Genomic DNA, 24,745 nt, shown 5'->3' on the forward strand with positions numbered 1-24,745 from the left:
TGAAAAAATAATAAATGCATTTTAATGAAAATATAAAAAAATGTTTGTCATGTTACAATTGTTCCATAATCTTTCTTTTTCTGTACATCACTTGGTTCACTATTTATCACAACATCATTTGCATCTTCAGCCCATGATGCCTTTTTGGCAGAGCCAAAACAGAGGAATGTTGTTACACCTAATATATTCATTCCACAACTAACCCAAAATGCCTTTTTCCATTCGTATAAAGAACTCTGCAAAGAAAAAAAAATATATGTATATACATAAATAAATAATGTTCTTTAACAGGCATTCATACTAATACATATACTCTTTTATTCTTTTTCTTGTTTCAGTCATTTTGACTGTGGCCATGCTGGAGCACCGCCTTTAGTCGAGCAAATCAACCCCAAGTCTTATTCTTTATAAGCCTGGTACTTATTCTATCAGTCTCTTTTGTCGAACCGCTAAGTTATGGGGGCATAAACACACCAGCATTGGTTGTCAAGCGATGTTGGGGACACACACACACACAAACATATACACGCACATGCATATATATATAAACGCTAATTACTGCAAGGCATTTAATCTGAAACTATACCATTCTTGCCACAATCCTGAGCTTGGTGTGGGAATGATCCATTTTTAATTTGTAGGCATTTTAATCTCTTAATAGGCAAACCAGATATATATTGGGTTGTCCAGAAAGTTCGTGTCGATGTTTAAAGGAAAGAAAAAGGTCAATAAATACTTGCCATTACATTTTTAATCAACCAAATATGAACCATTTTGTTGCACAATGCATCTCCATCTTTCCTTTAACTTGAAAATACCCTCATCCCAGACTTGAGGTGATTTCATGGCAAAGAATTCATCAAGGTATCTTTTTACGTCATCCAAGGAATTGAAATTTTTACCATTAAGACTATTCTGCAGAGACTTGAATAACTGGAAATCCGAAGGAGCAATATCTGGTGAATATGAAGAGTGGGGTAACACATCCCAGCCGAGCTGCAGCAATTTTTGTCTGGTTCCCAAAGCACCAAGTGCCAAAAATTAACTTTCTTATCTTCCATTTTAAAGGGTTACAGAATTAACACAGGTTATAGGAACATAAACCTTCTTCCCTGAAAAGATAGCTTAAACTGTGCTCTAAATGGAGGTGTAGTCAAATCTTATTTTATGGACACAACCATGTTCTAAAATAAGTCGAATGGTAAGCTACTATAAATCAGCACGATCTTTCCGGACAACCCAATATTTTGATTAGAAAAGAAATATGTTGGAAAATATAATCTCTGAAAATAAATTAAAAACCAAAGTTGATGTTTTAAGAATGTTTTTTCTAGATATGCTTACCTCATCTTTGACTATTGCTCCAGTAACATAAGGCCCCATCACACCTGATAAATTAGCAACAGAGTTTGCAATTCCGTATATGAAACCTAAATAGGGAAATATAAATATATATAACTAAAACGTTTAAATATTTGTTGTGCAAGATTTTTCATGTGAAGTCGTGTGTTGAAACAGATATTGTTATATTTCGGAATGGTCATATAAGATTAAGATTAATGTAAAAAATAAATATCACTGAAGCAAAATAACACCAAATATATAGTGCGTGTGTTTTTATTGGCTAAACTGGCAATATGACCATTCCGAAATATAACAATATAACTAAAACATTATACATAAAAAGAAAAGAACGAAAAATTTTTATAATAATTATAACGAGCACTCTGCGCAAACCAACACCAAGGAGTAGCTGGAGATGGGTTTTAAAATGAGAATATCTGAAATAAACTCGACTGCTCTCACAAACGAGGATACTAAAAATGAACCCAACTGCTCTCGAAAATTAAGTGAAAAAAAACAGGAAAAATAATCCAGAATCCTTCTCTGGATTGATCCTAAAATCTAATCAGTTCATGCCAGTCACAAGGCCAAATATCCCTGAAAGTTTCATTTGAATCCATCCGGCAGTTCTTGAGATAGCTTGTCCACAGACAAACAAACACGACTGGAAACAATACCTCCGCCTTTGCTAAGGCAGAGGTAATAATATCTGTCTCTATCCAGGCAGTGACTCTCATGGCTTCTCATCTTAACTGATTGGGAATGTTATCATGTACATTGTTTTGTTTTGGTATAAAAGATGGGCTACAGCAAATATTCTGCTCAATACCACAGATTTGCTTGTCCATTGTTTGACCTTAACCAATTAAGCATGTCCCTTGGTGGCTGACGATATGTGCATCTCTGATCATGAGCTGAGTAATGGGGGAAGCATCATAGCCATGTATTGAGAGGAATTCTTTGAGGTTTGAATAATTCACCTCTGGTAACATGAGTGTTTCATTCAACATCCTCAAACAACCCTTATTCAGGAACCTTTCGAGCAGGATGGGCTACTCGACCTGAAGAAAATTCTAACTGGGCGCCACCTGCAAGATCATGCACTGTTTATATTAATATGATATCACCATGTCACGCACATGTGGTTGTGATTCATATGCCTGGTATACCCTTATCAGATGAGTAGTTATGACAGGTATACTGGGCTTTGTATATTTGTACCCCAGTTTTACTTTGATGGCATGCACTTCTCTCTCACTCGATAATAATAATAATGGTTTCAAATTAGCACAAGGCCAGGAATTTCAGGGGATGGGGAAGTTGATTATATTGACCCCAGTACTCATCTAGTATTTATTTTATCGGCCTTGAAAAGATGAAAAGCAAAGTCGGCTCAAGCAGCATCAGAACACAGAATGTGAAGACAGACGGAATACCACTAAGCATTTTGCCAGGCATGCTAATGGTTCGGCTAGCTTACCACCTAAATAATAATAATAATAGTAATGGTTTCAAATTTTGTCACAAGGGTAGTAATTTTGGGGGAGGGATGAATCGATTACATCAACCCCAGTGTTCAACTGGTACTTATTTTATCGACCCTGAAAGGATGAAGAGGCAAAGTTGACCTCAGTGGAATTTTGAACTCAGAATGTAGCGACAGGTGAAATACCGCTAAGCATTTCATCCAGTGCACTAACAATTCTGCCAGCTCACTGCCTTGAATAATGATAATAACAATAAAGTGGTGATTATAGCCACTAAGGAAACAAGCCGTTAGATAAATCTGATAAAAGGTAAAGATTGGTAAAAATTCAGCCAGAGAGCAAATACAGAATCTGTGGTAAAGGAGATGAAATTATTAACCATCTCTTGAGTGAATGCAGTAACTTAGCACAAAAAGAGTAGAAGTGCAGGTTTAAACTAAGAAGAATAATGGAAAATGAAAAATATACAGAAACACGGAAATTCAATAATTCAGCTAGACTACACTGCGTTTCTTTTGAAACAAAAAAGATGTCACAAGTTTTGCTTGATGGTAAGAAAAGAACTGTTAGTTAAAAATTTTTGTAGGAATCTGATGGAACCCACCAAGTCAGTATGCTAGTAACTTACAGATACATTTGTCTTCATGCATTTCAAAGACTGAAAGTTCAGTAAATTCACAATATTTCCTGAGAATATGTACTTTAAAGTGTTCATCAAAGTTACAGTTGTTTGAAATAAAAAGCTCAGCAAGTTCCATTGAAATAGTGTTATTGTGCCTTATATCATATCAGTGTCCATCAAATCTTTTGTTTAATTGTTATGTTGTGCAACCACCATAAACCAAGTCATGTTTGGTGCATTCAGCTGTGTAATGGGAATCTTTATCACTCCCGCCTTCTGTATAATCATAATATTTCTTTTAAGATTTATAATAGTGTTGGTGCCACATGAAAAAGCACCCAGTACACTCTGTAGAGTTGTTGGCATTAGGAAAGGCATCCAGCCATAAGAAACCTTGCCAAAAATAGCGGTATTTTGTCTGCTGCTACATTCTGAGTTCAAATTCCGCCAAGGTCGACTTAGCCTTTCATCCTTTCGGGGTCACTTAAATAAGTACCAGTTACGCACTGGGGTCGATGCAATCAACTCAATCCCTTTGTCTGTCCTTGTTTGTCCCCTCTATGTTTAGCCCCTTGTGAGCAATAAAGAAATAAGAAACCTTGCCAAAACAGACAATTTGGAGCCTGGTGCAGTTCTCCTGTTTAACAACTCCTGTCAAACTGTCCAACCCATGACAGCATAGAAAATGGATGTTAAATGATGATGATGTCGTCGTTATTGACTTGAATCATGCTGTTGCACAATAAACTGGGTTCATCTCTCTTGCGACTGTTTTTAGGGGTGCAACATTCAGAGACTTGAACAGAGTTTTCATTACATTCAAAGGTACTAGTTAATGCTTGTCTTATATTTTTGTTATGTCTAAAGGCAACAATAAGTGGATGAAGAAATATTTCTTTTGAAACAAGGATTCGTTTTGTAAGCCATGTCAGCATGACTGTATAGTGACAGAGAACTATTTTGCAAACCCACATCATCCCAGATTTATCATCACCAGTGTCATAGCCGGAATGCCTTTGATCATAAAGCCTTTAACCATCATGTTGCACACATATTGTTGTGATGCATGTAATTATATTCATGTCATCATCATCGTTTTCCATGCTAGCATGGGTTGGATGGTTCAACCGGGGTCTGGGAAGCCAGGAGGCTGCACCAGGCTCCAGTCTGATCTGGCAGTGTTTCTACAGCTGGATGCCCTTCCTAACGCCAACCACTCTGTGAGTGTAGTGGGTGCCTTTTACGTGCCACCGGCACAGGTACCAGGGGAAGCTGGCAACGGCCACGATCGGTTGGTAGTTTTTACGTGCCACCAGCACGCAAGCCAGTCAAGGTGGCGCTGGGATCAGCCACGTATGGATGGTGCTTTTTACGTGCCAGGGTAGCCTGGCAACGGCCACGAACGGTTGGTGCTTTTTACGTGCCACCGGCACAGAAGCCAGCCAAGGTGGCGCTGGCATCGGCTATGTACGGATGGTACTTTTTACATGCCACCGGCACAGTTGCCAGGGTAGCCTGGCAATGGCCACGAACGGTTGGTGCTTTTTACGTGCCACCGGCACGGAAGCCAGTCAAGGTGGCACTGGCATCGGCCATGTACGGATGGTGCTTTTTACGTGCCACCGGCACAGTTGCCAGGGTAGGCTGGCAATGGCCACGAATGGTTAGTGCTTTTTATGTGCCACCGGCATGTCTACATATAATTCTTCTTTATTTTAAAGACAGAAGAATATCTACATGTTTGTCATGTTACAATTGTTCCATAATCTTTCTTTTTCTGTATATCACTTGGTGCACTATTTATCGCAACATCATTTGCATCTTCAGCCCATGATGTCTTTTTGGCAGAGCCAAGACAGAGGAATGTTGTTACACCTAATATGTTTATTCCACAACTAACCCAAAATGCCTTTTTCCATTCGTATAAAGAACTCTGCAAAAAAAAGCTAACCTAGAGTTAAAAGCAACAAAGAAACAACTGATGATAAATAAGCATTTTGAACATTCTTACCGGCATATTTTGGTGCAATGTCAATAATTGTTACAGATGTTCCGCCATCAGAGAACGAACCAAATCCATAGGCGACAATTAACATAATTTCAACAAAACTTCTCCTGCAACCCAAATATACAACTACCAGCATACCCAATGTCTCAAGAAGAAGACCTGGCAGAAAACAAAATAAATATTATTGGTTTCAGTTAATTTCTAAGGCTAAAGCAATCAAGGGATTAAACAACTATTAGTATTACTGGTAAAATTATCAATAGTATTATAGATAGAAATGTTAATAGAAATATACTATAGATAGTATCATTAACAGAACTAATAGTTTTATTCATATAAGTAAAAAAAAACAATAAATGTCGCCCTTTGTAAGCCTAGCCAGGTTCATGGGGCCCGGTTTCCTGGTTTCTGTGGCATATGTGTTCCCCCCAGCTGGACGGGATGCCAGTCCATCGCAGCGTTTCCCAAGAAACAGGAATAGAGTGTGAGAGAAAGCTGTGGCGAAAGTGTACAACAGGGGTCGCCACCATCCCCTGCCAGAGCCTCATGGAGCTTTTAGGTGTTTTCGCTCAATAAACACACACAACGCTCAGTCTGGGAATCGAAATCTCGATCCTCCGACTGCGAGTCCGCTGCCCTAACTACTGGGCCATTGTGCCTCCACACAGAGATATAAGTACTGATAGTAATATCAATAGAACTATATATATATACTATAGACAGTATTATTGATAGAATTATAGTTTTACTAATAGAACTACTTATAGTAGTACTGATAGAAGAGCTAATAGTATAAAAATGTAGAAGGCTGAATTTAGATGTGACAAGGATCAAGAGTGTTTGGGATATCTGCATTTCATTAGAGATATGTGCAGGTAATGAGATTAATTGTTGTAGAAAGTACAGAACTGCAAAAACATTCAGCTTCTGTTTTGGTAGCATGTATGAGATGAGTACAAGAACTAAAGGTAGAAAAGCTCTACCTGCGACGATTTCATCTCAATCGAAGAAGAGGAGCTTTCTCCATCCGGGTTGCAGATCCATGGAACAAGCTGCCAGACGAGATGGTGAAGATGCCAACGACCACTTTGTTCAAAGCCTCCCTTGACCTCAAGTGGCCTGAACTCTTTACATGAACACCACCCTGTACTCAACCCCATGTCCCCCTACATGGCCTTGCTATTTGCTTTTGAGCCAAATTAACTAACTAACTAACTAACTAAAATGAGTTGTAAACATGAGAGAGAGGGGTGGTGCAGGGTGAGGCAGATGTCCTTGATAAAGGATGTAAGATGGCAGAACTGATGTTGCTGGTATTCAGAAAGTGGAAGGCAGATAAGACCCCTGTCATTCTTGGCCCCTAGGCCATGTCCCTGCTCACTGCTATCAGGGCAGAGATTGTTGTCTGCAAGTGCAGGTCCTGTGAGTCAGATTGGCTGTTCCAGTGCATTTCCCTCACTATCCCGTGGAGCAGTGCCTTTTTTATTTTGTCTGCTGGTGCCATGAGAAATGTTTCCATATTGGAAACATTTGTTTCCAATATGTAAGGCGGTGAGCTGGCAGAATCGTTAGCACACCGGGCGAAATGCGTAGCTGTATTTCGTCTGCCGTTATGTTCTGAGTTCAAATTCCACCAAGGTCGACTTTGCCTTTCATCCTTTCGGGGTTGATAAATTAAGCACCAGTTATGCACTGGGGTCGATCTAATCGACTTAATCCATTTGTCTGTCCTTGTTTGTCCTCTCTGCGTTTAGCCCCTCGTGGGTAGTAAAGAAATAGAAATGTTTCCATATTGTGAGACCTTAGATCAACTAGCCAACCTACATACAATCTTATATACATGAATAGCTCTGGGTGAAGTAGGGAGCAGATTTAGAAAAGTGAGGAAGATAGACTCTGAGATAGAGTGAGAGGATGTTATTGTTGCTGATAACCAAGTGAAAGACATAAGTAGCAGAGAGAGAGCAGAGTCCACATATATTTAGACATCATCTTTCAAACAAAGGGGGATTGTAGAATATAGTCTTGATGGGTTGGAGATAAGGACTGTAGGAATTTGTTTTAGAGGAGAATAACAGGATGTGTAAAAGAATGAGATAATTGGGGAGAAAGAGAGCAGTGAGGGTCGTCCAGGTTGGACTAGAGTCACAAATGTTTGTAAAGAGAAGAAAAATATATATATAGCTATGGTAAGACCTCACCTGGAATTTGCATCACCGGTCTGGAACCCCTATCTTGCCCAGGATATCAATCGTCTGGAAGCCGTTCAGTGACATGCAACCAAAAGAATACCCTCCATCAGGCATTTGCCATATTCTGAACGCCTTACTTCCCTGGGCATGGACACATTGAAACTCCGACGTCTGGCAGCTGACTTGGCAGACACCCATAAAATTATCAACCATCGTACAAACAATAACTCTGAGCACCTTTTCAAACTCCACCCATCTAACACCCGTGGACATATTTACAAAGTCAGAAAACAGCAGAGCTCCCATGACTTTAGGAAACATTTTTTCACGCTGAGAGTTGCTGAAGCATGGAACAAACTGCCGGCATCAGTTGTTAGTTGTCGGAGCACTGCATCCTTCAAAACTTCCATGCTTTCTGAGATTCGCCAACACTACACCTGATTTTCTCCCCTCCATACACACACAAGCATGTATCTGACTCATGCATTGTTCGCTTTCCAGACATTTGTACATTGCTGCATATACTCTATACGCACTTTCTGACAAGTTGTGGTGCACTTGAGCACTGTATATAATAATTTCATTATTTTTTTTTTTTTTTATATAAAAAATTGTCCGGCATTCCTATGCAAGTGCAAATATGACTCGTTAAGAAGTTTGCTTTGCAAGTATGTAATTTCAGTTTTATTCCACAAACCCATGCCAGCATGGAAAACGGATGTTAAATGATGATGATGATGGTAGTGGTGGTGGTGATGATGATGATGATGATGTCCAATGCACAGGAAAAAGCAAATTTTAAAATGCAATGAAAAGTTTGAAAATATGTTTCATTAAGTTTTGGTTTTGGTTTTGTTGTGAATAAGTGACATGGCAACCATGAGGCATGAGTTGCACAGCAAATGAATCTATTAACTCTTTGTTTGGACAGATTATATTCATAAACAGCTGGTAAAGAAGAATGGTACATTTGACATTGAGTATAATGGATAACTGATTTGAATTGAAATCAGTAAATGAATACAAAACTTACCACAAGCAGCAAAAAGCTTGCGTACAACTGTGATATCCACTCCCTTGTTGAGTAACACATCTGCTAGAACGCCACTGATGATGGACATGAATAATGCTGCTACGTATGGTAAGGATGAGAATATACCATTCTGTTGAAGAAAAGATTATACACAATATAAGATGAAACTCGCTGAAATTTCAAAACTTCAATGTACTTGAGGGCTGATCCCTGATGTTATGGGATCAAGTATGCATTCAGTAGTATTCATGTTAAGCAGTGGTTCTCAAACTTTTTCAGGCTGATGCTCCCAGCACCCCCACATCAACTAACCATCATAAACATAGACTTCTTTCTGAAGCAAATTCAAAGCAACAGTATTTAACAAATAAAACTTAACCTAATGAACCCATTATTTTGTTGTTTTTACATGGATCGTTACCCCATTATTGCCCCACTTTTTACATGAATCGCTCCCTCATTATCGTCCCACTTTTCTTAAATGACCCCTTGGAACTTTCCACCACCTCCAGGGAGGCAATACCGCCCATTTTGGGAACCACTGATATTAAGGTATGTAAGAATTTTGGAGAAATTTAACACACAGGGACAATAAATAAACAACAATGCATAACAAATGTATGGGTGCAGCTATGAGCATTAACAGCTAAGCTAAAAGGATGACCAAAGTTATAGAAGATAAACATGAACCATATTGCTGTTACTATTTTGTTGCTTCATCGAAATTTTATAAATCGTTTCAGGCAACTTAGTTAACAGTAAGTGGTACAACCTATAGTCAACTGATTAGACAGAGATACAGCAGTAAAACCACTTGTAACCAGATGCAAATATCCATAGCTACACCTATGTAGTGCACCTGAGCACTATATACAATAATTTCATCATTATTATTATTATTTTTTTTTTTTTAAATCATTGAACTCATGGGAAAATGAGTTTCAAAGAAAACATTATATGAAATAAAATGAAAAAGATTAAAAAATGCACACACACACACACAGATGACATTGGAAATTCATATTAGTTTCCCTATTCTGCTAGTGAGAAGAAAGTGAGGGAAAGACCCCTCAAAAACTACTGTTTAACCCTTTTGATACCAACCTGTCTGAAACTGCCTCTGGCTCTGTAGTACAAATGTCTTGTTTTCAAAAGTTTTGAATTAGAATCTCCCTCCAAACCTTAGTCACAATTTATGTTCCTAACACTAACTTAATGATAACTAAGTTACTTTACTAAATTCTTTGTTATAGTGAAAATTAAGAAACACAGGTAACAAAAGGGTTAAAACAAATCTCTGCTTTTCCTGATCAACAAAACTTATTACTTTTTAGGAATTGCTAAAACAATACTTATCATACTTCTGGTGAAAAATATTTTTCTATCCAACTTTATTTCCTATTAATGAATTATAACAAGTTTTATTTGAAAATATTTAAATTTAAAAAATATGCATTAACAGTTTTAACTTTCTGTTTCCTTGCAAACTAGTATCTTTAGAGAGTTTTACTGGGATATATTTTTCAGTGTCTTACAGACAACATATGCAGAAGTGTGAGGGAAGAGTAGGGAATTGTTCAAAGAGTCCACTAAATATCGGGCAAATCAAATATTTTTTAGGGTTTTAATCAAAAAAACCTAATAAAATTATGGAGATGTACTTGCATAGCAAGTGACCTGATCTAAGATCATGTGCTGGAACAAAAACAATTGCAGCGTGGAAGGGGCTTATAAGCCATTTAAGAAACACACAAAAACCATTAGATTCACTTCAACATTTAAATTTAATTTGTCAAAATTATTTAGTTAAAACATTTGCTAAACCTCAATTCAGCTTTGTTTATGTAATATTTGTGATGTAAAACTCTCCAAGAGCATTAAACAAGCTCATAAGAGCTTCAAAGTGGTAAGTAGATGAGATATAAATATTTCCTTAGATGTCTTGGAAAGACAGGCAACATTCACAGGTAACATTTGCAGAAGATTTGGTAGTTTACTATTTACTATTTTACTTGTTTCAGTCATTTGACTGTGGCCATGCTGGAGCACCACCTTTAGTCGAACAAATCGACATATTCTTTGTAAGCCTAGTACTTATTCTATCGATCTCTTTTGACGAACTGCTAAGTTACGGGGACGTAAACACACCAGCATCAGTTGTCAAGTGATGTTGGGGGGACAAACACAGACACACAAACATATACATACACATACAAATATATACATATATACGACAGGCTTCTTTCAGTTCCCGTCTACCAAATCCACTCACAAGACTTTGGTTGGCCTGAGGCTATAGTAGAAGACACTTGCCCAAGGTGCCACGCAGTGGGACTGAACCCAGAACGATGTGGTCGGTAAGCAAGCTACTTACCACACAGCCATTCCTAGGCCTGGTTATTTACAATAGTTGGGTAAACTTAAGCACATGAAATTAAATCAAATATCTGCACTAGATTTGAACTTAGAACCCACAAGCTGATAATGCAATGACATATCTACACAACCATTCCTTTTCTGTGATTTTATGAATAATGTATATTCTGTATGGAATTTCCCCTGCAACATATCTTACCTGATGGATATCCAAACCAAGGATATTTTTCATATATGTTGGTAAGAACGAGGCTATAGAATAGAACAGCCAGCTGCTACAAAACAACATGATGTTTACTGACCAAAGTGGGATGTAAGTTAGGACTTTTTTCCATGGAATATCATTATTCTGAAATGAAATACAATTTAAACATATTAGTGCATTTACGCAGCACACTTCTTTCTAAAAACTATATCTGAAAATATTAGTAAGGGTTACCTTTGAGAATTGCTATAAATTACCAGCACAGATATTAACATCTGTACGGAAATAACATGGTCAGCATCCAACAAGCTAAAGAAAATTTTGAGAGCATCTCAACTGTCATATGACAGGCATTTGTCAAATATCCTCCATCAGGCATTTGCAACCAAGAGAATACCCTTCATCACGCATTTGCCATATTCTGAACGCCTTACTTCCTTGAGCATGGATACATTTATACTCCAATGTCTGGCAGCTGACTTTGGCAGACACCCATAAAATTATTAACCATCTTACAAACAATAACTCTGAGCACCTTTTTAAACTCCATCTGTCTAACACCCATGGACATGTTTACAAAGTCAGAAAACAGCACAGCTCCCATGACTTTCGGAAACATTTTTTCACGCTAAGAGTTGCTGAAGTATGGAACAAACTACCGGCATCAGTTGTTGGTTGTCAGAGCACTGCATCCTTCAAAACTTCCATGCTTCCTGAGATTCGCCAACACTACACCTGATTTTCTCCCCTCCATACACATGCAAGCATGTATCTGACTCATACACTGTTCACTTCTCAGACATTTGTACATTAGTACATATGCTTTATACGCACTTTTGACAAGTTGTGGTGCACCTGAGCACTGTATAAAAAAATTTCATTATTATAAAACTATACCTATTCTGTGTTACAGCAGAATCTCTTCTGCACTTCAGTTCTGAATCCTGGTCTCTTACGGTAGCCCAACAGCAATCACTACACAGCACCTACACCCAATTTCTGCACAAGGCTTTTAACATCTCTTATGCCAATCATATACCAAACAAGTTACTATATAGATCTTTACCACTCATCAGCCATCCAATCAAACAAAAACTGTTAAAATTCACAGGCTACTGTTCATGTTGAACAGATCACCCTGTCACTGCAATTCTTTTCTATAATCCTGTGGGGCCATTCAAACCTGGTGTTTGCCAGACATATGTCCATGAACTTATGCAGGAAACAGGACTGAACACAATCTCGGAATTGATATGTGTGATGTTATTTCACACAGCCTGGAAAGAAATTCACTGATGAAGGATTACATCCAAAACATTGGATATTCCACTCTTCACAGCAAGTTCACTGTATCCCTTTCACTTTTTCCTATACAAAGCCACACAAGGTTCCTTATAGTTTGCCTATCATCGTTTAACGTCCACTTTCCATGCTAGCATGGGTTGGACGATTTGACTGAGGACTGGTGAACCAGATGGCTGCACCAGGCTCCAATCTGATCTGGCAGAGTTTCTACATCTGGATGCCCTTCCTAATGCTAACCACTCCGAGAGTGTAGTGGTTGCTTTTACATACCACCGGCACGAGGGCCAGTCAGGTGGTACCAGCAACGGCCACAATCAAATGGTCTTTTTTACGTGCCACCTGCACAGGAGCCAGTCCAGTGGCACAGGCAACAGCCTCGCTCGAATGCTTTTTCACGTGCCAGTAAGACGACGCTGGTAACAATCATACTTGAATGGTGCTTTTTACATGCCACCGGCACGGAAGCCAGTTAGCTGCTCTGACAATGATCACGCTTGGATGGTACTCTTAGCGCTCCACTAGCACAGATGCCAGTCATCGAATTTGATTTTGATTTTGATTTCGCTTGCCTCAACAAGTCTTCACAAGCAGAGTTTAGTGTCTAATGAAGGAAAGGTGTGTATAAGTGGGCTGGTTACACCCCTGGCATAGGCCATAAGGTTATGGTCTCACTTGGCTTGCCGGGTCTTCTCAAACACAGCATATTTCCAAAGGTCTCAGTCACTAGTCATTGCCTTGGTGAGGCCTAATGTTCGAAGGTCATAAACCATTTGATCAATTTCTTTTATTGCTTGAACTTTTGATTCATTTTTAAAAAATTTTATTCAATCTCCAAGTACTAACTAGTTGCAATTATTTCATACTAAGCCTGTAAGCTGGTAAAATTATTGGCATGACAGACAAGATGCTTAGTGGTTTCTTCTACCTTTTTATGTCCTGAATTCAAATGCTACCGAGGTCAACTTTGTCTTTCATCCTTTTAATAAAAAATAAATGCTCATGGACCCGGTTTCCCGGTTTCTATAGCGTATGTGTTCCCCAGCTGGACTGGATGCCCGTCCATCACGGCGTTACTCATTTTTGCCAGCTGAGTGGACTGGAGCAACATGAAATGAAGTGTTTTGCTCAAGAACACAAAGCGTCGCCCGGTCCAGGAATCGAAACCACAATCTTACGATCATGGTACTGACACCCTAACCACTAAGCCACATGCCTCAACTTTCATCCTTTTAGGGTTGATAAAATAAAGGTATCAGTCAGGTATTGAGGCTCATGCAATTAACTAATCCCTTCCCCAAAAATTGTTTGATTTCCACCAAAATTTGTAGCAATTATTTTATAGTAATCAGTCAATATGTACAAAGAAGTAATTAATGTTAACATATATCAACTTACATGTATCTTAGTATTCATCAAAGAACGTTGGATGTAATCTACTTCTTCAGCTGAGATTCGTGGATGTTCATTTGGCTCATTGAACATAAAAAAATGCCAAAATATAAACCATAAAAAAGTAGCACCTCCTATTGAAAGGAAAAAAAACAACAATGAAAGATTAATGAATATCATCGAATTATTTCAGGACATAACTGCTGGCAGCTCTGTATAAAAAATGGAAAACAGTATTATTCTTATATTTGTTGTTTGAACTAAAATCAATAAAAGGGCAGTGTCTTCAAGAATTTAAATGATCATATTGACTCCACTGCTTATATTGCATCAGTCTCTATTTGTCCAAATGTTAAGTTACAAGACATAAAGAGATATAAAATAAACATACTCAATGTAGGCGCAGGAGTGGCTGTGTGGTAAGTAGCTTGCTAACCAACCACATGGTTCCGGGTTCAGTCCCACTGCGTGGCACCTTGGGCAAGTGTCTTCTGCTATAGCCCCGGGCCGACCAATGCCTTGTGAGTGGATTTGGTAGACGGAAACTGAAAGAAGCCTGTCGTATATATGTATATATATATATAAGTGTTGTGTGTCTGTGTTTGTCGCCCTAGCATTGCTTGACAACCGATGCTGGTGTGTTTACGTCCCCGTCACTTAGCGGTTCGGCAAAAGAGACAGATAGAATAAGTACTGGGCTTACAAAGAATAAGTCCCGGGGTCGATTTGCTCGACTAAAGGCGGTGCTCCAGCATGGCCACAGTCAAATGACTGATACAAGTAAAAGAGTAAAGAGTAAAGAGTAAAGTACACACTGTACCCAATGTATATATGCTGCATCCAATGTAATTAGACACACAAGAGATGTAGTGTAATCGCAGGCAGACTAACAGAGAATGCAAGCTTCATATGTGACAGATGTACTGAAACAGTACACACTATGAGCACAATGGAAATATAATTCTCTTAAATACCATCTTTTATTTCCAACAGTGTCCTCTCCACTATATTTTACATTGATCACCTTCCTGAGCCATCATATTATCTCTCCTCTACCACCATAATACATCTCTCCCTCTTCCTATTCACTGGTGGTGTTGGCGGTACTGTTGGTGGAGGTGGTGGTGGTGCAGCTGCTGTTGATGTTGATGTTGAGCAAAGCGGTCTTCTGTAGTGAGAGAAGTCCGAAACATGGTCCTTTGCTATTCATAAGATCCGCAGAAGAAAAAGCAGGTCAACCCCCGACACCGAGAGCATTGACAGATGGATGAATGTGCATCCAGGCTCAGCGGTTGTGTAGGAAGTCGGGGACAAGAAACAGGAAGAAAGAGTGAGAGAAATTTGGAGTGGAAAAGTACGACAGGGGTTGCCACCACCCCCTGCTGGAGCCTCGTGGAGCTTTAGGTGTTTTCACTCAATAAACACACACAACACCCTGTCTGGGAATTGAAACCATGATCCTCCGACCGCGAGTCCGCTGCCCTAACCACTGGGCCATTGCGCCTCCACTGCTGCTGCTGTTGATGACGATGGTGTTGATGGTGGTAGAAGTGTTGGTGATGAGCTGGTGGTGTTTATAGTGGTGAAGTGTTGGTGTTGGTGAGATGGTGTCTGTGACGTTAGGAGAGAAGGACATTTAAGGCTTTGATTCCGGACCTCATGCCTTCAAAATAAGATTTAAAAAAAAAACACAACAAAGAAAAGTTCAAAATGACGTACTTACCAAAAACATAGAATGGTGTCTCCCATCCACCAAACCAACTGTTACTGTTAAGTAATGACGTGATGTACGTAGACAGGATTAGACCCACTAACCCTCCTGCAACACACAGAAGTACATTGTCAATAGTAAATGAAATCAAAACAATATTTAATATAATCATATCATATATACTAACGTTATTATTAGTTACATATACAGTTGCGGTCAAAATGTTCAGAACGGCATTGTTTTCGCCAGAAAAGTAGGTATAAGTTTTTATCAAAGTTGTGTTATATTCTATAATTTTCACAGACAATAAATACGATATTAATTGTTATTGTCTGAGATTTTAGTGTAATTTGAGAGGATAATACAAAAGTTATGGATGATTCAGTGATTTACAGCAAAACCCATGGCGGCCAAAATGATCAGAACGGTTGCTTTTACTCCATGTTTTAGTATATTTAACCGGCGAACTCTAATGTTTTGAATTTGTTTACGTGATGGTTCATTTACTAAACATTAGTAAGAATATCTGCAGTGTACTTTGTTAATATAATGCCACTTATTCCATTATCAATTCGTCAGCAGATTATTAAGCTTCGAAAGAAGGATAATTTAAGTATTGGGTCTATTGCAAAGATTGTTAACAAGTCAAAGTGTTGTTCATGGTATTCTTAAGGTCTTCGATGATTGTGGTTCGTGTGAAGCAAGAAAGTCTTCAACTAGGCCAAGAAAAACGACCAAGAGAGATCGTGCTATGGTAAAGTTGGTTAAAAAGGACAGATTTAAAACTGCTGCTGCTGTTTCTCGGAAAATGAGCATTGTATTGAAGAAAACTTTATCTCGAAAAACTGTGTCTCGTCGTTTAGTTGAACATGACCTACAAGCAAGATCACCAGCAGTGAAGCCACTGATCAGCTCCAAAAACAAAAAGTGTCGTCTTACCTTTGCAACCGAAAATGGCAAACGGTGCATTTCAGTGATGAATCTAAGTTTATGTTATTTGGCTCAGATGGGAAAAGGTACGTTCGTTGAAAAGTAGGTGAAAAATTGTCGCCTAAATGCCTTAAGACTAGTGTTAAATTCAGTAGAGGAAGTGTCATGATTTGGGGAATGATATCTGGAGATGGTGTGGGCCCTTTGGTGCGATTACATGGAAAGTTAAATGCAGGAGTTTATAAACAACTTGTAAATGATCATGTCTTGCCTGTGCTGAGAAATTCAACTAAGCGACCACCCATATTCACGCAGGACAATGCCCCATGTCACAAGGCTAAGGTGGTCATAAACTTCCTCAAGGCTGAAAAGGTTATTATTATGGATTGGCCTGCTCAAAACCAAAATCTCAATCCTATTGAAAATGTGTGGAATATTCTAGGAGAACGTTCGAAAGCCAGAAATCCGAAAACAACTGAGCAATTATGGAATGCCCTTCAGGAAGAATGGAATAAGATCACCCAGCAAGAAATTGAAAATTTAATTTCCTCATGCAGTCGAAGATGTCAAAGTGTGATTGAAGCTAAAGGGCTTCACACTAAATATTAAATAATTCCAGTATTCTCTGTCATTTTTGATTATTTTGTTATTTTTTCAACTGTTCTGATCATTTTGGCCGCCATGGGTTTTGCAGTAAATCACTAAATCATCCATAACTTTTGTATTATCCTCTCAAATTACACTAAAATCTCAGACAATAACAATTAATATTGTATTTATTGGCTGTGAAAATTATAGAATATGACACAACTTTGATAAAAACTTATACCTACTTTTCTGGCGAAAACAATGCCGTTCTGAACATTTTGGCCGCAACTGTAATACTTCTGATCAAATCATATTTATACACATTCACATACAGATGCATGCATGCATCCATCCATTCCTACATACATACATACATACATACTACATACATACATACATACTACATACATACATACATACATATATATATATATATCTCTCTATATAAATGGCAGTTTGTCTGTGCGTGTTTCTGTGTGTCTGTTTGCTTGTACCCTCACCCTGACCACGGCTTTCAACTGATTCTGATGAAACTTGACACACACATAGCCCAATGTCATAATTCAAAACTAACGCAGCGAAAATTTTGAAAAGTTCCCCCAGTTCTGAAAAAAATCGATAAATTCGACATGGGGTCGAGAATCAGAAACACGAACCACAAACTGTCTAGGGGACGCAACTCCACCTTTTTTAAATCTCCAAAAAAAATTTACCATCATTTTTTTCCATTTTTTTGCTATTTTTTGGCTATAACTCTCTAAAAATTCTTTATAGTTATTTCCCTTACAAACCTGAGCAACGCCGGGCGATACTGCTAGTTGTATATAAATGGCAATTTCTGTCTCTTTGTCTGTCTGTTGCCATCTTACTGCCTATATCGGCAAACCAATCTTCATGAAATTTTGCATACCTGTTAAACTAATATCCAGTTCAATTATGGGCTAATTGGATTTCAATAAGGATCAATAATGGGACCCCTATGGGGGGTGAGCTACTATATGATAAAATGAAAAGGGTGCAAAGTGTTAGGTTGAGGGAAATGTGGTAGCCTAATGATGGTGGTTGATATCAGGGAAGGGGAGGAGACAAGAAGAGACAGCGAGACAGGGAATGTAAGAGACAAAGAGAGAGAATGACAGAAAGGAACAGAGAGAGAATGTGTTTACTGAAGGGAACAGAGAATTTTAATACTTTGTTCTTTACTTTTGACCTATCACTTAATGCATACACTTTAGTGAATTAACTATTGCATGCTCAGTCAAAACTTTTACAATATGTCCAATAACAGATGTAAAGCTAATAAGTGAAAGGTAAAGTATTTTTATATTTGTTTTCAAATCACCGTATTAAGATTTATTAAAACTTTACCAACATACTGAAACAATAACACTATAGATAATATCTTTCATTTTCTTCTGTAGATGAATAACCCATTGTTGTCAGACAAATTTTACAATAGAATATCTTATATAAAGTTTTGTTTATTCTATGTCAGACCATGCCTTCCCTGATAGATAGGTCTCTTGATCAGGGCAGATCTGTGCAATTTTTCACAAAATAATTCCTTGATGATCTTTTTTTCTTTTTAAATGATTTACATGTCTGTTGGGGCAAGTGAAATCGAAATCGAATTGAACGAATCCTATGACTGGCACCCGGCAGATGCCAGGACCCCTGGACTGGTGGTACGTAAAAAGTACTATCCGACTCGTGGCCAATGCCAGCGCCGCCTCGACTGGCTTCCGTGCCGGTGGCACGTAAAATGCACCAATCCGACCGTGGCTGTTGCCAGCCTCGCCTGGCACCTGTGCAGGTGGCACGTAAAAAGCACCCACTACACTCACGGAGTGGTTGGCTTTAGGAAGGGCATCCAGCTGTAGAAACATTGCCAGATAAGACTGGAGCCTGGTGCAGCCTTCTGGCTTCCCAGATCCCCGGTCGAACCGTCCAACCCATGCTAGCATGGAGAACAGACGTTAAACGATGATGATGATGATGATGATGTCTGTTCGACTGTTTCACATGATTCTATTCATTAAAACTTATTAAAACTCCAGAAGTTCTTACAACTTTGGTTGTCATAATGCTTTGCATTCGTTTATTTAATAAAAATTCCTCCTCATAATGACTTTGATTTCATTTTGTGATAGACAGCTATCATGCAGAAAATGCCAGCTTCCAAATCCTGTTTTCTGATTAGGTAAAATTGATTAAACTTTAAACCCATGCTAGCATGGAAAGCGGACGTTAAATGATGATGATGATGATATAAAAGAGAGGTGATGTGATGATGTTAATATAGGTTTTTTTCCAAAATTATTACTGAAGTGATATAGGTGAAGTGAACTTGTTTCAACTGGTAATGGCCTACTGAGAGCTTACCTCTTGTTATATAATGCTCTTTGAATAATATTGACATCTCTTATGAAGATCAAAAGTGATGGATGAAAGAGAAAACATATTACCTGAACCAATCACAGTGTTGAACTTGGATCTTTCACAAACAGGAACCCATTTCCCTTGTAATAAAATCAGCCCTGGAAATACACTTCCCTAGAAAGAGATGAAATGGTGAAATTGAGATAGAAATATCAAACACAAAGTAGAATAGTTTTACTTCTTATGTTTATGTATTTGTTTTGCAAGATTCCTGATGTGAATTTGTGTGTTGAAACAGGTATTGTTATATTTCAGGATGACAAAACAGGAGGAGACACATGGGATGGAGAGTCACTGAAGAGGTCACAGGAGGTGTGATGAAAGACTTCCAGACAAAGGACATAAAGTAAGAACAATAATAAATCTGAAGTGAACAATGAATATATAATACATATGTTTATTTGCCCCCCCCCCAAATGAAACTAACAATCCTGAAATATAACAATAGTTTTACCTCTGTTTCTCTTATTTCTGTCTTTTGTAATTTTACAGCCATTTTCCAAAGTTTAGATCAGTCGTTCCCAAAGCGGGCAGTACTACCCCCTGGGGATGGTCCGAAGATCCGGGGGGGCACTGAAGAAAAATGGGGCAATAATGGGGTGACCAAAATGGGGCAATGGATATAAAAAAGAACAAATAAAATAAAGGGTTTATTAGGTTAATTCTGGGGAGAGTCATTTTCTTTTTGTGCCTTATAATGTAAACACACTCACCGGTAAAATTTCCACTCATTTCTTATTTTTATTTTCCTAAAATTTTCGTTGCGTCTTGCAACCTTTTCAATAGTCTAGTCTTGACTCTGTCCGTTATTTACAGAATATGCTTCAACACACAAACTCATATAAAGAATCTTGCAAACCAAATCCCAAAACGAAATATTATTAGGTTAAGTTGTATTTATGAAATACTGTTGTTTTGAATTTGCTGCAGAAAACGGTTTATGTCTGTGCAGGTGAGCTGGGGTGGGGGCACGAGGAATGTGACCTTAGAACCACGGGGGCGGCAGCCTGAAAATGTTTGGGAACCACTAGTTTAGCTGGTTCGTGTTTTGTTCTGTTGTAGCAGGATATATTTCCTGTCACTAATTCAACAGCTGCGTAGCTAGCATGGAATCTGACGTCAACTAAGTAAACCTGAGTCAAATAGAGTTATAATAATAATAATAATAATAATAATAATAATAAAAATAATAATAATAATAATAATTGTGTACAGTGCTCAGGTGCACTACAACTCATCTAAAGTGTATATATAATCAGGTGTAGTTTCGGCGGATTTCGGAAAGCATGAGGGCCTTAAAGGATGCAGTGTCATGGTAGTCAACAACTGACGCAGGCAGTTTATTCCATGCTTCAGCAACTCTGAGCGTGAAAAAATGTTTCCGAAAGTCATGGGAGCTGTGTTGTTTTCTGACTTTGTAGGCATGTCCATGTGTGTTAGACACATGGAGATCAAAAAGGTGTTCAGTGTTGTTGTTGGTGAGGTGGTTGATAACTTTGTGGGTGTTTACCAAGTCCGTCGCCAGACGCCGGAGCTTCAGTGAATCCATGAATTATGTACCTTGATAACAAACATAATGCAAGGATGTATTATGCATCTTAGCATTCATATAACATGGGTGGTAGCACTTACTAGGGGGTGTTGTGAATTCGCAAGGAGGCAGTATATGTTGAGGAAGACTATAGGGCATAGTATCCCAACCTTTTCTACCTTGAGACACTCCAGTCAAGCCTTTCAGAAATCTATGGCCCCTCTATTAGAAGATCTGATATGATGGTTATTTTTTGATTCAACATCAATATAACGAAACTTTATCCCTGGATAATAACATTTGTGTAAGAAAACTATGTCCCTGAATTGATAATAAAAATTTTCTTTATTTCACCAATGTTGATATAATAAACATAAAATAGATGACAATACAAAAATGCAATATAGACAACAATACAAAATATAACAGGACAATAATATTTATTATAGGAGAGGCTGTGTGGTAAGTAGCTTGCTTGCGAACCACATGGTTCCGGGTTCAGTCCCACTGCATGGCACCTTGGGCAAGTGTCTTCTACTTATAGTCTTGGGCCGACCAAAGACTTGAGTGGATTTGGTAGACGGAAACTAATAGAAGCCCATCGTATATATGTATATGTATATATATATATATGTGTGTGTGTGTTTGTCCCACCAACATCGCTTAACAACCAATGCTGGTGTTTTTACGTCCCAGTAACTTAGCAGTTCAGCAAAAGAGACCGATAGAATAAGTACTAGGCTTACAAAGAATAAGTCCTGGGGTCGATTTGCTTGACTAAAGGCGGTGCTCCAGCATGGCCTAAGTCAAATGACTGAAACAAGTAAAAGAGTAAAAGAATATTGTGAAAATAGTATCAAGATGTATTTTTTGACTCTAAGTGATCAATCATGATACCACATACGTAAGTATATTTTGCAGCACACCAGTTGGGGACCTGTGCTATAGGGAATGCTGAGTTTTTAGAAAGTTGGGATTTTCCTTAGAAACAAAATATTTAAATCAGCTACAATATTTATATTTTAAACATTTTCAAAAAAAAAAAAAAATCTTTGTCATTGTCAAGATTTAAGTTACGAATACAACATTCTGTTATCAGTAAACATAAATATGACTGATGATGTGTTAAGGTTCACTATGTGTTTACCATAGACAGTTCTACAATCTTTAAAGATTTCCATAAAGATTTAACATAGGGAACACCACTTTCGTGAGTGCCCTTGAATTAAATATCTAATACAAGGCCCATGTTGGATGAGATACGATAATAAAATATATCTTTCTACTTTAGGCACAAGGCCTGTAAATTTTGGGGATGGGGTAAATTGATTACATCAACCCTAATGTTTCACTGGTACTTAATTTATCGACCCTAAAAGGATGAAAGGCAAAGTTGACCCTGGCAGCATTTGAACTCAGAACGTGAAGACAGACAAAATACCTATCTCTTTATTACCCACAAGGGGCTAAACATAGAGGGGACAAACAAGGACAGACATAGGTATTAAGTCGATTACATCGACCCCAGTGCGTAACTGGTACTTAATTTATCGACCCCGAAAGGATGAAAGGCAAAGTCGACCTCGGCGGAATTTGAACTCACAACGTAACGGCAGACGAAATACCGCTAAGCATTTCGCCCGGCGTGCTAACGATTCTGCCAGCTCGCCACTTTGGGATAATAAAATATAGATGGCAAATCACTGATTAAAATTATCTTTTTTTGGAAAAATTAGTACAAAAAGTGGTTGTAAAATGGCATTTAGAGAAAGGGGGCATTGAGTTACAAAGATCAAGCACTGTTCATGTAGACATTTTACTAAATGTTTTATTTAGGGTAGTCTTCGTAGGAGGTAGTTTCTACAAAATGGCCCTGAAGAATTTCATTTTGATCTCATAGGCTTTTTTATTATATGATCACAAGCAAGTTATACTATTTTGCTTGGCATAGTCAACCTGTTCCATTCCTACTTTGTGGTTGAGTGGTTAGCATCAGGTAAAGTATCCAGCCATAAATAACAAAAAGAATTTCTCCAGCAGTATGCACATATCCAAAATTGTCTATATATTACCATGAAACTGAAGCAAGTCACCATAATAGCCTTTAAAAGCATAATGCTATGGAGGATACATTTACATTACAAGCTTCTGAAAAAGACAGGAGACAAAAAGAAAAAAAAAAAAAGGAAAAGGAAAAAAAAGAAAAGAAAGTACTTACTTGCGCAAGACCCATTAATCCCCGAATTACAGTAGCTAATGGGAAGCTGTATTTTGATGCTGATGGAAATGTAAACGTCAAGATGGCACAAGCCAGAAGACCCCAACCGACTGTTAATTTGCCTCCAATTCTTTGTGAGATGATGCCCCAAGGAACTTGTGAGAGGAAATAGCCAACAAAAAATGCTGATGTTATAATTCCTTGTTGGTTGGGGGTCCAGTTAATACTGCCAGACATCTGGAAATAACAATAACAATAGAAAGGATAATAAAATTCTCAATTACAATAGGGCTTTCTTACATTGGTACACATCCTCACATTTATAGAAGAGTAAGACTGGAATTTAATCTGGTGTATAACTGATAGTCATTTTATGGATTCCAGGAGGATTAAAAGCAAAATCAACATTCAGCTTTAGTGTGGAGTTTGATATGAGGAATCTCCATGGTAATCAGACATTATTATTATTATTATTATTATTTATTATTATTATTATTATTACTATTGAGTGAGAGAGCAGTGCATGCCATCAAAGTGACACTAGGGTAAAATATACAAAGCCCAGTATACCCATATGATAAGGGTACACCAGGCACATGCATCATAACCATATGTGCATGACATGGTGATCTCATATCAAGATTAACAGTGCATGACCTTGCAGGTGGGGCCCAGTTAGAATTTTCCTCTGGTTGAGTAACCCATCCTGCTCAAAAGATCCCTGAATAAGGGTTGTTTAAGGATGTTGAACGAAACACCCATGTTTCCAGAGGTGAATTATTCAATCCCCAAAGAATCCCTCTCGACACATGGCTATGATGCTCCCCCACTACTTCTGCTTGTGATCAGAGATGCACATATCATCAGCCACTAAGGGATATGCTCAACTTGTTAAGGTCAAACAACTGACAAGCAAATCTGTGGTATTGAGCAGAATATTTACTGTAGCCCATTTTTAATACCAAGACAAAACAATGTACATGATAACACTTCCAGTCAGTTAAGATCAGAAGCCATGAGAGCCACAGGGCATTTATTATTATTATTATTATTATTATTATTATCATTATCATTATCATTATCATTATTATTATCATTATCATTATCATTATTATTATTATTATTATTGGATCAGAACACTTCTTCTCCTCCTCCTCCTCCTTCTTCCAAGTTTCTGGAAAACTTCATTAAGCTTTAAGTGTGGAGTTTGACATGTAGAAACTCCATGTTAGTCAGACATGCTACTACTACTACTACTACTACTATAGGAGCACTCCGTCGGTTACGACGATGAGGGTCCCAGCTGATACGATCAACGGAACAGCTTGCTCGTGGAATTAACGTGCAAGTGGCTGAGCACTCCACAG

General features: G+C 38.2%; 1 protein-coding gene across 1 annotated transcript in view; it reads right to left on the bottom strand.

Annotated features, from left to right (window-relative positions):
- The window catches only part of LOC115210942 (sialin), a 52,847-nt gene continuing 28,102 nt past the window's right edge, over positions 1-24,745 (bottom strand). The window contains exons 3-11 of the mRNA XM_029779732.2: positions 23,379-23,615; positions 19,656-19,743; positions 15,685-15,780; positions 13,968-14,095; positions 11,262-11,411; positions 8,687-8,816; positions 5,465-5,620; positions 1,345-1,430; positions 1-236 (exon numbers count right to left, since the gene is read on the bottom strand). Coding sequence (XP_029635592.1) covers positions 48-236; positions 1,345-1,430; positions 5,465-5,620; positions 8,687-8,816; positions 11,262-11,411; positions 13,968-14,095; positions 15,685-15,780; positions 19,656-19,743; positions 23,379-23,615 — 1,260 coding nt within the window. The 3' untranslated portion in view covers positions 1-47. The remainder of the gene's footprint in view (positions 237-1,344; positions 1,431-5,464; positions 5,621-8,686; positions 8,817-11,261; positions 11,412-13,967; positions 14,096-15,684; positions 15,781-19,655; positions 19,744-23,378; positions 23,616-24,745) is intronic.

Source organism: Octopus sinensis, linkage group LG4 (genome assembly GCF_006345805.1).
Source record: "Octopus sinensis linkage group LG4, ASM634580v1, whole genome shotgun sequence".
Taxonomy (NCBI): Eukaryota; Metazoa; Mollusca; class Cephalopoda; order Octopoda; family Octopodidae; genus Octopus; species Octopus sinensis.